This window comes from Fukomys damarensis, unplaced genomic scaffold (assembly GCF_012274545.1).
Source record: "Fukomys damarensis isolate Sample0158 unplaced genomic scaffold, DMR_v1.0_HiC HiC_scaffold_29, whole genome shotgun sequence".
In the NCBI taxonomy this organism is placed as follows: domain Eukaryota; kingdom Metazoa; phylum Chordata; class Mammalia; order Rodentia; family Bathyergidae; genus Fukomys; species Fukomys damarensis.
Genome location: NW_022900941.1, coordinates 32,408,873 through 32,422,532, shown reverse-complemented (window position 1 = coordinate 32,422,532; position 13,660 = coordinate 32,408,873). Strand labels below are relative to the sequence as shown.

General features: G+C 37.2%; 1 protein-coding gene across 3 annotated transcripts in view; it reads left to right on the top strand.

Annotated features, from left to right (window-relative positions):
- Nmi (N-myc and STAT interactor) overlaps positions 1-13,660 on the top strand; it is a 33,238-nt gene that overhangs the window by 13,855 nt on the left and 5,723 nt on the right. For all 3 annotated transcript variants that reach the window (XM_010604659.3, XM_010604658.3, XM_010604657.3), the window contains 5 exons: positions 2,911-3,000; positions 3,895-3,990; positions 8,073-8,235; positions 10,815-10,921; positions 11,009-11,195. In XM_010604659.3, the coding sequence (XP_010602961.1) occupies positions 2,917-3,000; positions 3,895-3,990; positions 8,073-8,235; positions 10,815-10,921; positions 11,009-11,195 (637 nt within the window). In that variant the 5' untranslated portion in view covers positions 2,911-2,916. The remainder of the gene's footprint in view (positions 1-2,910; positions 3,001-3,894; positions 3,991-8,072; positions 8,236-10,814; positions 10,922-11,008; positions 11,196-13,660) is intronic.

Sequence of the window (13,660 nt, the reverse complement as noted above, 5' to 3'; positions counted from 1 at the left end):
TCTTAGTTCATAGGCTTTTTATTGCTGCTTCAATTTCATTGCCTGTTATTGAATTATTTAGGGCTTTTAAATCTTGGTTTCATTTTGGTAATTTATATGTATCTAGGAATCTGTCCATTTCTTCTGAATTCTCCAATTTATTGGCCCACAGTCTTGTGAAGTAGTTGTTAATAATCTTTTTTATTTCAGTAGTGTGTCTATTGTGATTTCTCCTTTTTCATTTCTTTTTTTTCCCTCCTTTTTCATTTCTAATTGCATTGATTTGGGTCTTTTCTTTCCTTTTTTTTTTAAGATTGCCTAAGGGTTTGTCTATTTGGTTTATTCTTTTGAAGAAACAACTCTTCCTTGTACTAGCTTTGGTTTTGAATTGTTCTTGTTTTTCTAGGACCTTGTGGTGCATCATTAGGTTATTTATTTGAACTTGCTGTTTTTCTGCTGTGGGCAATCACAGCTATAAACTTTCCTCTTAGGGCTGCTTTCATTATGTTTCATAAATTGTGTTATGTTGTACTGGCGTTATTTAGTTCCAGAAACTGTCTAATTTCTCTGTAATTCATTGTTTGTTTAAGAATATATTATTTAGTTTCCATACATTTGCATAGTTTCTCTTTTGTTGTTGATTTCTAGTTTAACAGCATTATGCTCTGATAATAGGCATGGTTTACTTTCCGTTCTTTTGTATTAATCTGAGCTTGCTTTATTAGCTAGTATGTGGTCTGTTTTGGAGAAAATTTCATGTGCCACTGAGAAGAATGTATATTCTGTTGTTGTTGGGTGGAACACTATTTTAATAATGAATTTATTCCCAGATTTGGTCAATAAAAACTCTCTGAAGTTGGGTTTTGTGTCCTTTTGACATATCCTCATCATTCTTTGAAGCATTTCTTTCCTTTTGGCATGACAACACATCCCAGCCTTGGAATTTTCTGTCCCAGTCCTGGGACCAGCCATTTCACCAGAGTCCTGGTTCCTTAGAGTAGAGAATGTTATTATAATCGAAGGTCCTGGTGCTAGGTGTGTTTACTGCTATTGTCTCTGCTCCCAGCCCCCTCTCCTCCCAGAAGACAGGCCTAGGACATATGTATACATACACATTTATGTAGCCTTTCTCCTATTTCTCTACCCATCTATTCATATACCCATTTTCTATCTCTACCTAATCTAACCCTGTCATCCATCTGTCTGTCTGCCTATCTATCTATCTGTCATCTATTTATCAAGTTTATAATGATATATACAGTTCCAACCCACAGGATTTATTTTTGCTGTCCTCTTTATATGTGTGTATGTGTGTGTGTGTGTGTGTGTGTGTGTGTGTGTGTGTGTATGTATTTACAGTTGTTTTACTCATATAAATAAATAAATATATATTTTGGTACTGCAGATGGAACTCAGGACCTTGTGCTTGCGAGGCAGGTGGCAGAACCATTGAGCTACATCCCCGGCCCCACCCCTCTATAATTTATTTAGTTGATCAATTCCCTGTGTGTATGTTTGGCTACTGGGGGCTCTTTCACTTGGTTGCTGTGTCAGTTTCAAGTATCCCTATCATACTTGTGGTGTGCTTTGATTTGTTTTCTAGCATTTTTTAATTATATGGCACCAAAGGATATTCCAGGCATGTCTTGTGTATTTCCTATCCCAGACCTAGAATCAGCTACTGCTCCAAGGGGACTTGGTTCCTTTGTTGCAGAATAATATTACAAAACAAGATCTGGGTGTTACATGTCCTTTTGTTTTTCTGACATCCCTGTATTCACAATTGGTAAACAAAGGGATGACTAATTTCTTCCTAATCTTTTATTTTCATAAGAAATAAATTTCCTCTATTTTGCTTGTAAGAATACTGAGAATCTAACCATTCAGAATCTTGGAAAATTATATTGCAAACTGGATAGTAATGTGCACTGAAAAACTTGAAGCCATGATGTCCCTTATCCCAATTTTGATCTGGGAATTTTCCGTCTTAGTAACTTAATGTGCAGGCAGGACTTCTTAACTTTTTTGTGTTTCATTGACTCCTCATTTGCCAGAATGGTCAGGGCCTTTCTCAAAACAAACAAAACGAGAAATATAAAATTTAAAAAGTGTATTATAAAATACATAGACTTATAAGGGAAACCAATTGTGTTGAAATGTGATTATCAAAATATTTAAGGAAAATTTTGCTATAGTACTATTTATCATTGTGTTATAGTACTATGTATCATCCTAAGACCTAGAAGTGAGTTTAATGACTCCTGTAGAAGCTGGGTTAAACAAAACATATTTCAAAATACTTGCAGCAGTTGTAATGTTCTATGAAAATATATGTGCTTTCTACTAGTGACTTTGTTAGAGGTGCTATGAATACTAACATAGTTGCCTATAGTTATAATTGAGGAGAATGATAAGTTTCAGTTAAAAGTTATTAAAAAGACATGTAATCCTCCCCCACTCCCATCCAAGTTAGTGACCCAAGGTATGTAAGAAAACCCAAGGTGAGATCACCTCTGTAGAGGGAGGATGAGTTGGGGGCTTACATGCTTTGTTTACATTTATTTGGTAAGTATAGTAGGGAGAATTAAATATTTAAGTCAAAACCTTTGGAAAGATTGGAAGATCAAAATAGTAGTCTTTAAAATGAAGCATAATAGGATTGGGATGTGAATTACAAAGGAATATTAACATCTGTTGTTTTCTGTACACCATTGAATTGAGAAGTGAAAGCTTTTTAGAATGTTTTTGTATGTTGTAGATGTGAAAATTATTCGAAATACAGACTTTGGATATAAGCCACATGAAAATAAAGACTGATGATGGGGAAAAGCTAGCAAAGAAGAAATGTTTCTTCCATAGATGAGTAAACATTTTTCTTTTCTTCTTGCATCTGCATACATATACTATTATGAACTTTAAAAAAATTATTAGAGAATAATGGAACCCGATCAAGATGACAAAAGTCAAGCACTTAAAGAAAAACAACTGGATGAAGAATCTATGAACGAGGAACAAAATGAGGTAAAAAGAAAATTGCTAGGTATTATTAAAATTAATCTATATCAGTTTTGTAGAAAAGAATGTTTTGTATGTCTTTGTCCAACATTACTTTGAATTTGGGAGGCTATTTGACTTCAAAAAAATTTTTTTTGCTTTTATTGTGTTACTCAAGTCTTAGAAGAATATTTCTATTTCTATTCTTTTACAAAGTTTACTTCAACTACCTCTTACTCCCTCATTTCTTGGATTTGCACCTGAAAGTTAAGAGATTAGTTAGCAATTACTGTGTATCTGATCAGATCCAAGAGGAAACAGAAACCCATTATCCAAAGCCATATGTCTGGTGGCACATCAAAGAAGCTGTGTATTATGACATCACTGTAAATTTTGAAATACTACAGCAGAGTAACATATTGACAATTACAGTGTAATTTAAAAGCCATATCATAATCATAAATAACTAGAAAGGGATTTGATAGAGCACTGCAGTAAGCTTTAGAAGATTTGAGTCTTGTTTGTTTGTTTTTTTGAGATAGGGTCTCACTATGTAGCCCAGTCTGGCACTTGAAATCTTGCACTTGAAATCTTCCTGCCTCAGCCTCCTGAGTGCCGGGATTACAGATGTATGCTGCCAATCCCAACATACATTTGAGTCTTAATCCTTGCCTTAATTATAAGAATTTCGGTGACTTTGATCCATTGTGAAATGTGTTTTTCTTGTTCATAAAAGGATCTAGAAAAACTTAATAGTGTTAGGAAAATCAGTAGGTGATGGTGTGAAATATTCAACACATGCATTATTAATGTGGGCATACTTATTTTGAGACAGCCTTGCAGAGAAATTTGGCATCTTTAATTTAGAAAATGGAGTACAAGAGCTGTTCAATATTTTGGGTTCTATTTTATATTTTTTAGGGATTACTTGATGAAATTAGAAAGGAAAATATCCAGCTACAGGAGGAGATCCAGAAGCTTGAAGCTAAGTTACAAGAGCCCACCAAGGAATTCCAGGTACTCTAATGATTTTATGTATCCCACATTTATGGACATGCACTGTTCAGAAAAGCGATTTAATTATACAAGTTTCTCCTCTCTCTCTCTTCTCTCTTTCCCTCTCTCTGTCTCTCTCTCTGTCTCTGCAGTACTGGGAATTGAACTCAAGGCTTTTACACTGATCTACATCCCAGCCCTAGTTTATTTGTTTTCGTTTTGAGACAGGGTCTCAATAAGTTATTAAGTTGCCCAGTTTGGGCTCAAGCTTGCAATGCTCCTGTCTCAGCCTCCCAGAGTGCTGAGATCACAGGTGTGTGCCACATCCATTTTGTTTTTTATTGTGGGACAGGGTCTCACTAAATTGCCCCGGTGAAATGTGAACTTGTGATTCTGCTGCCTCTGCCTCTCTCAGGGATGGACTGTCTATATTCCCAACTCACAAGATTCGTTTTTCTTTTTCTATTAAATTTACTGGTGCCTTTTAGGTATACAGTACAGTTACATTCATCATTGGGATCTTGGGCCTTTACATGATGTATCTTGGTTTTTATTTTTTCCCCATTCCCCTGCTCTCCCTTCAATCCCTCCACCCTTCCCTATTTACAAAGACTTTGTTTCCTTTTCTCATATTTTTTCTTTTCCCTTCTTACCTTTACCCTACTCCTCCCATTTCCCCTACTCCCTTAGACCTTTTCTTCTTATTATACAATATCAATTATACGTTTTGATCCTTTTTTACACTTTTAGTTTTTCATACTGGAGAAACTATTTGGTATTTACATGTGTGTCCTATTAATTTCACTTAGGAGTAAGGCCTCTATGAGCATCCACTTAGCTATAAATATCTCTAATTTCTCATTCTTTTCTTTTTTTTGGTACCGGGGATCAAACTCCAGTCCTTGTGCTTACATAGCAGGTGACAGAACCACTGAGCTAAATACCTGGGCCTAATTTCTTATTCTTTATGGCTGAGTAGTACTCCATTTTATAAAAAAACCACATCTTCTTTATCCAGTCTCCAGTTGATGGGCAATTGGGCTGTTTTAGTTATTACAAACTGTGCCATTATGAATGTGGATGAGCATATATCACTGTGGTATGATTCTTTTAATTCTTTTGGGAAGATACCCAGCAAAGGGATAGCTAGGTCAAATTGGGCTTCTTTTTTGGTACCAGGGATCAAACTCGGGACCTTGCACTTGTGAAGCAGGTGGCAGCACCGCTGAGCTAAATCCCTGACCCTCAAATGGGACTTCTAATCCTAGTTGTTTGAGCTATCTCTATACTGATTTCCACACTGGTTGCAGCAGACTGCACTCCCACCAACAATGAAGTATGGTTCCTTTCTCCCCACAACCCTGCCAACATTTGTTATAATCCTTCATAACATTATTATGTATTTTAGTATATGTGCTGCTGAAGTGAGCATGTTTACTATGTATTTTAACAGCCCCAAATGGAAAATCACCTGACTGTTCTTTCACAGTTGAATAAATTAATAATTGGGTGTATTTGCACAATTAAATATATACAGCAATGAGAATGAACTGACCACAGCTATACAAAGCAAAAACATGGATGAGGGCTAGGGATTTAGATCAGTGGTTCAGGTGCCTGCCTTGCAAGCACAAGGACCTGAGTTCAATCCCTGGTACCAGAAACAACAACAACAACAACAACAACAACAAACATGGATGAATCTCCCAAGTGTGGTGACCCAAAAACACCAAAGAGGTCATAACACACAAAAATGGGACATTTAAAGTTAGCTAGTGCAGTGTTGGCGAACCTTTTAGAGCTTTCACTGATAACAGACAGCCTGCTGCCGCACATGTGCCGTAGATTCACCATCACTGTGATAGATAGAGGTGACCCTTAGAGGCAGGTAAGACCCTGACAGGAGCCCAGCAGTCTTCTGTTGTGTCCTGATGTCCCGCCTGTTGTCTGGGTGCCAGTCACAGAAGTTGTTAGCTTTGTAAAATTTCATCATGCTGTACACTTACTATATATACTCCATGCTCTTTTCCATTATGGATGCACACTTTAATAAAACCTATAAAGCCAAAAAAATTAATAAAATTTACAAAGGGAAAGTGATGGTCATTACCAATTACTTTTTGATCAAATGCTTGTTTTCACAGTGTTCTTTTATTCTGTCATCCACAATGCTGTACTAATTTAAATAGATTTTGCAGCTTAAAGTGTTGGGTATATATTACTCCTCACCATTTAAATTTTCTCCTAAATTCAACATAATTTTTATCTTCCATTTCTTCCTAACAGCTTAGCTTATTTAAAAATTACAAGAATGTCACTTCTTGTTTTCTTTTTTTTTTTTTTTTTTTTTTTGTTTGTTTGTTTGTTTGTTTTTTGAGACAGGGTCTTCCTGTCTTGTTGTTTAGGCTGACCTTGAACTTTTAACAATCCTCTTGCTTCAGCCTCTCAAATTCTGGGATTACAGGTGTATGCCGCCATGCGTGGTACTTCTGTTGTTGAAACGGGAGATGGGATGTTGAACATCAGGAAGTACAGTTAGCTGTGTTCCTTCGATGGCTGACCTCAAGCAGAAGACTGGAGGACTCTGGTTGCTTCTCAGTCTGGGGCCAGATCAAAGGCCTTTAGAAACCAGACAGGCCAGTGGGTCCAAAGAGCCAAGGGAGTTGCTCTGTGCTGCAGTGTGGTCAGCACTAGAGTTGGGCTTTCTTATTCTAATTCTAGAAAGTTCTTGGCTTCTTAGGGCAGATTGGGTATTTTCACACTTTTGGAAAACACTGCCTTTTTCAGACATTGCTCAAAGTTTTGGAGTTAGCCTGTGCACATCAGAAATCTTACTGAAGTTGCATGTGAAGATAGACATTTTATAGATTCAGTGATTTAGTGAATGTTTCTAATCTTTTTGTGATAACACTTTTTATTTCAGTGTGTAAAATAACCATAAGAAATAGAAATGTAAAAAAGCCATGAAAAATAGAAATGCTAACTGTTAAATCATTTGTGCCTTTGTGTGTAGTCACTTATGTCTGTCAATTCCAATGATTTTGTTTTATTTTATTTTATTTTTTCTCAGTATTGGAGATTGAACTCAGGACCTTGCACTTGTGAGGCAGGCATGGTGCCACTGAGCGAAATCCCCAGTCCTTTTTATTTTCATTTATTTATTTTTCTGGTACCAGGGATCAAACTCCGGACCTTGCACTTGTGAGGCAAGAGGAGGAACCACTAAGCTAAATCCCCAGCCCTATTTTTATTTTTGTTACTGGGGATTGAACCCAGGGCCTTGTACATGATAGGCAAATCTCAAAGGTTTTAAACAGTGGTTTTAAGTATAGTTATCTAACTTTATCCCATAAGTTTCAAGTCTTGTTGGTAATATCTCTTCACTTTTTAATAAACCTAAAGACTTGAAACTTACAGGTTTAGAATGAAACACTGTACAATAATTACCATTTTATATACTGATTAGGAGGACAGACATGGCAGTGTACACCTGTAATCCCAGCACTCAGGAAGTTGAGGCAGGAGGATTGCTATGAGTGTGAGGCCAACCTAGGTCACATAGTGAGTTCAAGTTCATCCTAAACTGCATAGTGGAACCCTGCCTCAAAAACAAAACAAAACAGGGCTGGGGATTTAGCTCAGTGCTTCCACCTCCTGCTTCGACAGCACAAGGACCTGAGTTTGATCCCCAGTACCAACAAAAATAAAACAAAACAAAAAAAAACTCCCACAGATTAGAAAAAATGAGGATTACGTACTTACAATTTCACCTATGCAATGATAGCAAAGGATCCACATTGATTGTATTACTGAGTATTTGCAGGAAGAAGCAATTACTGAAGACATTATATGAGACCACAGTCAATATTCTGTGAGGTTCTGGGGCTGGGGATTTAGCTCAGTGGCACTGTTCCTGCTTGGCAAGTGCAAGGTCACAAGTTTAATTCCCGGTACTGGGAAAAAACAAAAAAGAAAACAAAATACTCTATGAAGTTCTCAGAATCATTGAAGAATGGTTACTGGATGACCAAATCACATTGTCATCAGAAGAAGTCAAGTTATTTCTTCTCTTGGTTTTAATCAAATATTTCTGTTTGAATCAGATTAAAGTGGACATTCCTGAGACACAGGTGACATTCACATCATTAGAGAATCCTGAAGATGACAGGCAATTTTTACTTATCTCCTATTCATTTCAAGTGAGCTCACAAGTATCTTATGAGCTGCAGAAAGGACAAGCACTTATCACCTTTGAAAAGGAAGAAGGTATGACTAATCTTAAAAGTATGGCCAGGTCACCTTTGGGGACCACTTGAACTTTCAAAGAGCTTTCATAGATACTTGGCTATTCCTTAATAGTTATATCTATTATTTCTTCTTATCTCCTAGTGACACTCTGAAGCAGGCTTGATAGTCCTATTTTCCAGATGAGAAAAATAATTCTTAAGACATTAAGTATGTAATGGTCATCATTCATTCCGAAAGGGATGATTCTGCGATTAAATATAGGTGTCGTGATGTCTAGTCTAGCTTCTTTCTAGTCCCCAGGCTGCCTCCAAATGACGAGAATCACAGTAACGTTGTAGGGTAGTAGAACTCTATAGCTCTCAGAGTGTTCTCACAGACATTGTCTCATTTTATACTCACACAACTTTATAAACACAGTGGGATATGACAGGCGTTACACGTTATAACCACAAAAATAGATTCTGAGGACGTGGAAGTGATTTACCTAAGGGCACCTAATGAGGGAGTGGACAGAACCTGGGAGAGAGAGATTTGGGCTGAGACCTGTTGTTCACAAAGTCTCATAGTGTGAGCCGCTGGTCAAGGGCTAAGGTGCTTTTGTGAGGGTGATCTGGCTTTGAGCGCCAGCTTCATCTCGTTTTTGAAGCATGATTTGGAATATGTTCTTTGTAAGCCTCAGCTTTTAATGACAGGTTTTGCGGTAGTCCCTACTTCATGCTGCTGCTTTAAGTATTACATGAGAAATGATAGTAGAATCCTTAGCACAGTGTCTGACACTTAATAAACACCTTATAAATGTTATCTGTTATCACCACTACATGTCAGAGATTTTCCACATAAGGAGATGGAAGTTTAAAAAAGAGCAGTAACTTGCTCAAGGTCCAGACAGTTACTAAATCACAGAGCTGAAAGCCAGACCCTGAGTGTCTGTGTACTTTGTCCAGGACCAGCCCCCCTCTGAGCAGGCACCAGCCCAGCCTTCATACTAGGATTTAAGAGGTTTTTGGGTGAGACCAGGTGGTCTGCAGGTCCATTCCACTGCTTAGATTCTGAGAATCCACTCTCCTGACCCTTGGCCCATCAGATTGAAAATAAATATTAAAAGGAAAGATTCCAGAAAGTCAGCATATGAGGACAAAGCATTTGTCCCCAGTGAGCCACCACTACAAGCTGAGGGAAACCACACTGGCAATGGCAGTGATAATCAGGATGTAACTGGCAGACGTAAAGGAGGACTCGGGAGCTGGGTCTCTGCACAGCGGTGACCTCCAAGTGCTGGAATTAGAATTCTCTTCAGAAGCAGCAACAGCACTGCTTCCTTCCTTGGCGTGGCTCTGAGGTCCTGCTCTCCTGGGACAGTGTTAGCTCTAAATACAATTACATACGAGCTGGCTTTTGACTCAGAGTCACAGGGGCTGAGATGCAAGTAGTCCCTGTTCACTGCGTCAGATCACCAGATGTTGGGGGATTGGGGAGATCGGGAGGGAGAGTGGATCATCTGAATATTACTCATTGATATTGTCTGTAATTGTTGTCTGTTGCCATTAGCAAAAAGAAAAAAAAATCATCCAAGTTGTAGAGTCATATTGTGGTACAGTGAGTCTGAATTCCCACACGGCACCGCAGTGCCTTCTAGCTGTTTTTCTCTTCCTGCAGCCGTGGTATGCTATCTGGTTGTCATAAACACATGTGAGGTTTATAAGACAGAGTGAACATCTCTTGTCTTCATGATAAATTAGGATAAGCAGCTCCACATAGCAACAACTAAACACTCATAAAACCATGTTACACACTTAAAAAGAAACACTCATATACATATAAAACTGACATATATTTGCTCTCTAAATTTTTAGTGCCTTTTGGCATAATTATATTGATGAACCTTATTTGTGTGAGTAAATTATATTTAACAGCTTTATTAGTGGTTTAGTCCAGCTCTCAACTTTTTAAATCATCTCAAAAGCATTTTAGCAAAATTCTTCACTAAATGTGGCAGACAAAATAAGGAATCCCTCACTCTTTGGTATGGAAGCCTGTGTGGTTTTTAGTGTGTTATCCTTAGGAAGGCAGACACAGAAATGCGTATATATTTTCTGTAGTGCTAGTAATGTATGAATAACAAATGATAAAGCTAAATAAAATTAAAATTAATTATAAAAATGACTCTGGTCTACAAAAGTTTTCTTAGCTTATTCAGCAAGGAAGAATTTCTGGCCAAGTTTTAATGTACTAGGAATTCTCTGGATACTGGTAATGCTATCAGCAGTGGAAAGGAAGGATGTGTGGTTGGATGGAAATAATGCAGGAATTTTGGAGGATTATTAGTTTCTCATAAGAGATAAGAGGAGGGACTCATTTCCTAAGATAAGCGTAGAACTTGATGACTATTTTTACATAGTCATTTTTGCTGATGTATCATAACATATTCTTCTTTGGTGGTAAGACCATTATCGTCCGGAAATCCTAAGAAAAATGTTAAAACTAGACCCTTTAAAATTCAACAAAATTCTAATCACTCAGGATAATTTTTTCCTTAAAGAAAAGCATACAAATCTCTCAAACTGTTGAAAATTAATACTTCCCAAATTATTTTTCAGTTGCACAAAATGTGATTAGAGCGGGAAAGCATCAAATGTGGATAAAGGATGTGAATGTGGTGGTTACAGCCAAGCCAGTTCCATTGAATGCAGGGGTCAGATTTCAGGTAACAGGGGCATTAAAGCTTCTTGGAAGTTTGCTGGACCCAGACACATTCCTCATCCATATTTCTAAATATAAAACGATTTCCCAGGTTCACATAGAAGTCTCTCAAGTGAAGATCAATGTTACTGAAATTCCCGACGGGTTGCCTGAAGATCAGATGAAAGACAAGCTGGCTCTGAGTTTTAGCAAGTCCCGGAATGGAGGAGGGGAGGTGGAAAGCGTGGACTATGACAAACAGTCCCGAAGTGCTGTCATCACATTTGTGGACACTGGAGGTACCCCCGTTTAAAAGTTAACAAATCTGTGTGACTTGCCAACTATGTCCTGCCGTTTCTGAAAGTCCTTCTTAATGCTGGCCACAATTCTGGTCACACACCAACTTGGATGAGAACTGGATGATATTCATTGGTTAGCTTCAATATTGACCTTATGGAGAAATCTGATTCGGTTCTTGTCCAATTTGGTGTGTGACCAGAATCGTGGGAAGAATTAAGCTTGTGAACCGAGGGACCACGATATACAATTATAAAGCATTGACTGATTAGATTTTTCATTGCAAAGTAATATGTGCTTTTAAAGGAAAATTACAATAATGCATAAGAACAAAAATTGGGTACAGAATGAAGCATTTCCTCCCACTCTCTATTTAGTATTGTTAATTAGGTATCTGTCCAGACTTTTCTCTGGACATGCACAGACACATCAGTATGCATTTAACCTTGGTCTGGATGACCCATGGGATCTCGTGGTGGAATATGTTATAGTCAGACAGAGCCATGAGAGGGCGAGGTCTCCAGGGCTGTCTTAATATATTGTCTTAGACACGGGCAGTAGTATGGTGGAAATTTCTCTTGTGAAGGATCCAGATGTTTTCCAAATTTGTAAATTCAGCTTGTTTAATGGTAGATGATTCATTTCTTGTATTTAAAATATCATGACAGAAGAGCTTGTACCTTAAAATGCAGTTGAGTACTCTACGTGGGAGATAATACGAGCTGGGAAACCTGTGCTCTTATCCCATTTGGAGACATCCTCCGAGAACAGTGGTGGTGAACCTACAGCACACGTGTTATTTGTTTTTTTTAATCTTTTAAGACAAAAGGTGTTAATGTGTGAATTGCTTTTTCTAACCAAAAACCTCAGTATTCAGGTTTAATTGCAGTGTTGGCACTTTGCAATAAATAAGTGGGTTTGGGGTTGCAGTTTGGGCACTTTTCTCTAAAAAGTTCACCGTCATGCTCTAGAGGCTGTGATTAACCAGAAGAAAATAAAAATAGTTTTGGTGATAATGAGAGGTAACTTCTGAACGATCTGAAGGTATCTACAGATAGGAATCCCAGATAATTCATAAACGGTGCCACAATCAGTTCTGAGGGGCTGTAATTACACCTATTTTTCAGGAAAAGTAACTGATTGCAAGAAGTCAAGCACAGGAAAAAAAGAAAAAAAGAAAAAGAAGTTCAGCACAATTCTCCAGGCCACATAACTGATAAATAGCAGAGCCAGGACCTCTTCAGTGCAGGGCCTACACTCTTTATTTTTTAACTTCCACTTTTTTTGGACAACTGTGATAAACTGTACAGAAAACAGTTGCCATTTCAAGTATACAGTTTAGTGGCATTAAGTGTATTCATGAAATTGTGCAACCCTCACCACTCTCCATCTCCAAAACCTTTTCATGATTCCAAGCTGAAACTCCGCAATCATTAAATAATACTTACGATTATCTCTTCCTGTGGCTAACGGCTAATCACCATTCTACTTTTGGCCTTTACGAATCTGCCTTTGTTGAGTACCTCATATAAGTAGATGCGTACAGTATGTGTCCTTTTTGTGTCTGGCTTATTTTGCTTAGTATAGTGTTTTTAAGTTTCACCCATATATAGTATGTACTAGAATTTTACTTTTTAAAGACTGAATAATATTCCATTTTGCTATTATGTGTATGTGTGTGTAGATGTGTCTTGCACGCATTTTTTTGTTATTTTTTCTTTTTATTGAGTTTATTGGTACAATCTAGGTATACAATACAGTTACATTCATCATTGGGATTCTGTACCTTTACATAATAGGTCTTGATTCTCATTTTTCCCCCTTGTCCCTGCCATCCCTTCACCCCGTCCTCCCCTCCCCATTTACAAACACTTTATTTCCATTTTTTCAGTTTCTCATATTTTTTTCCTCTCCCTTATTACCTTTCCCCCACCCTTCCCACTTTCCTTATACCTTTAGCCCTTTACTTCCTATTTCACATTATTATCTCATTAGGATCCTGTGTACTATTATAGTTTTTCACACCAAAGAAACTATTCAGTATTTCAGTTAAAGAAATCTCTGTATGAACATTAAAAATAGGGAATCCTAAAATAAAACTAAAAAGGAAAGTAAAAGAGAAGAGGCAATGATGGAACATTAAAATAATCCTTGAAAATGGTTCCTGAACATATGTAAATTGCTTCTTGCTCTTATAGTCTTACCTTATTCTTTTTTTCATTATTTAGAGAATACTTTATTAGTTTCTGTAATCAAACCCACGTAGATTTGACCTTACATATTTAGTACGTGTTACCCCTGTATACATGGAAAAAAATAAAAAATAAAAATAAAAAAATTAACATTTCTAGACAAATATAGCTGTCCATTTCTGTACAATGCCAACTCAACACAGTAAATTGGGATGACTTTTTGCAAAATTGGCAGCACCATTAAAGTTTCCCAAAATTCAATTTATATATATATA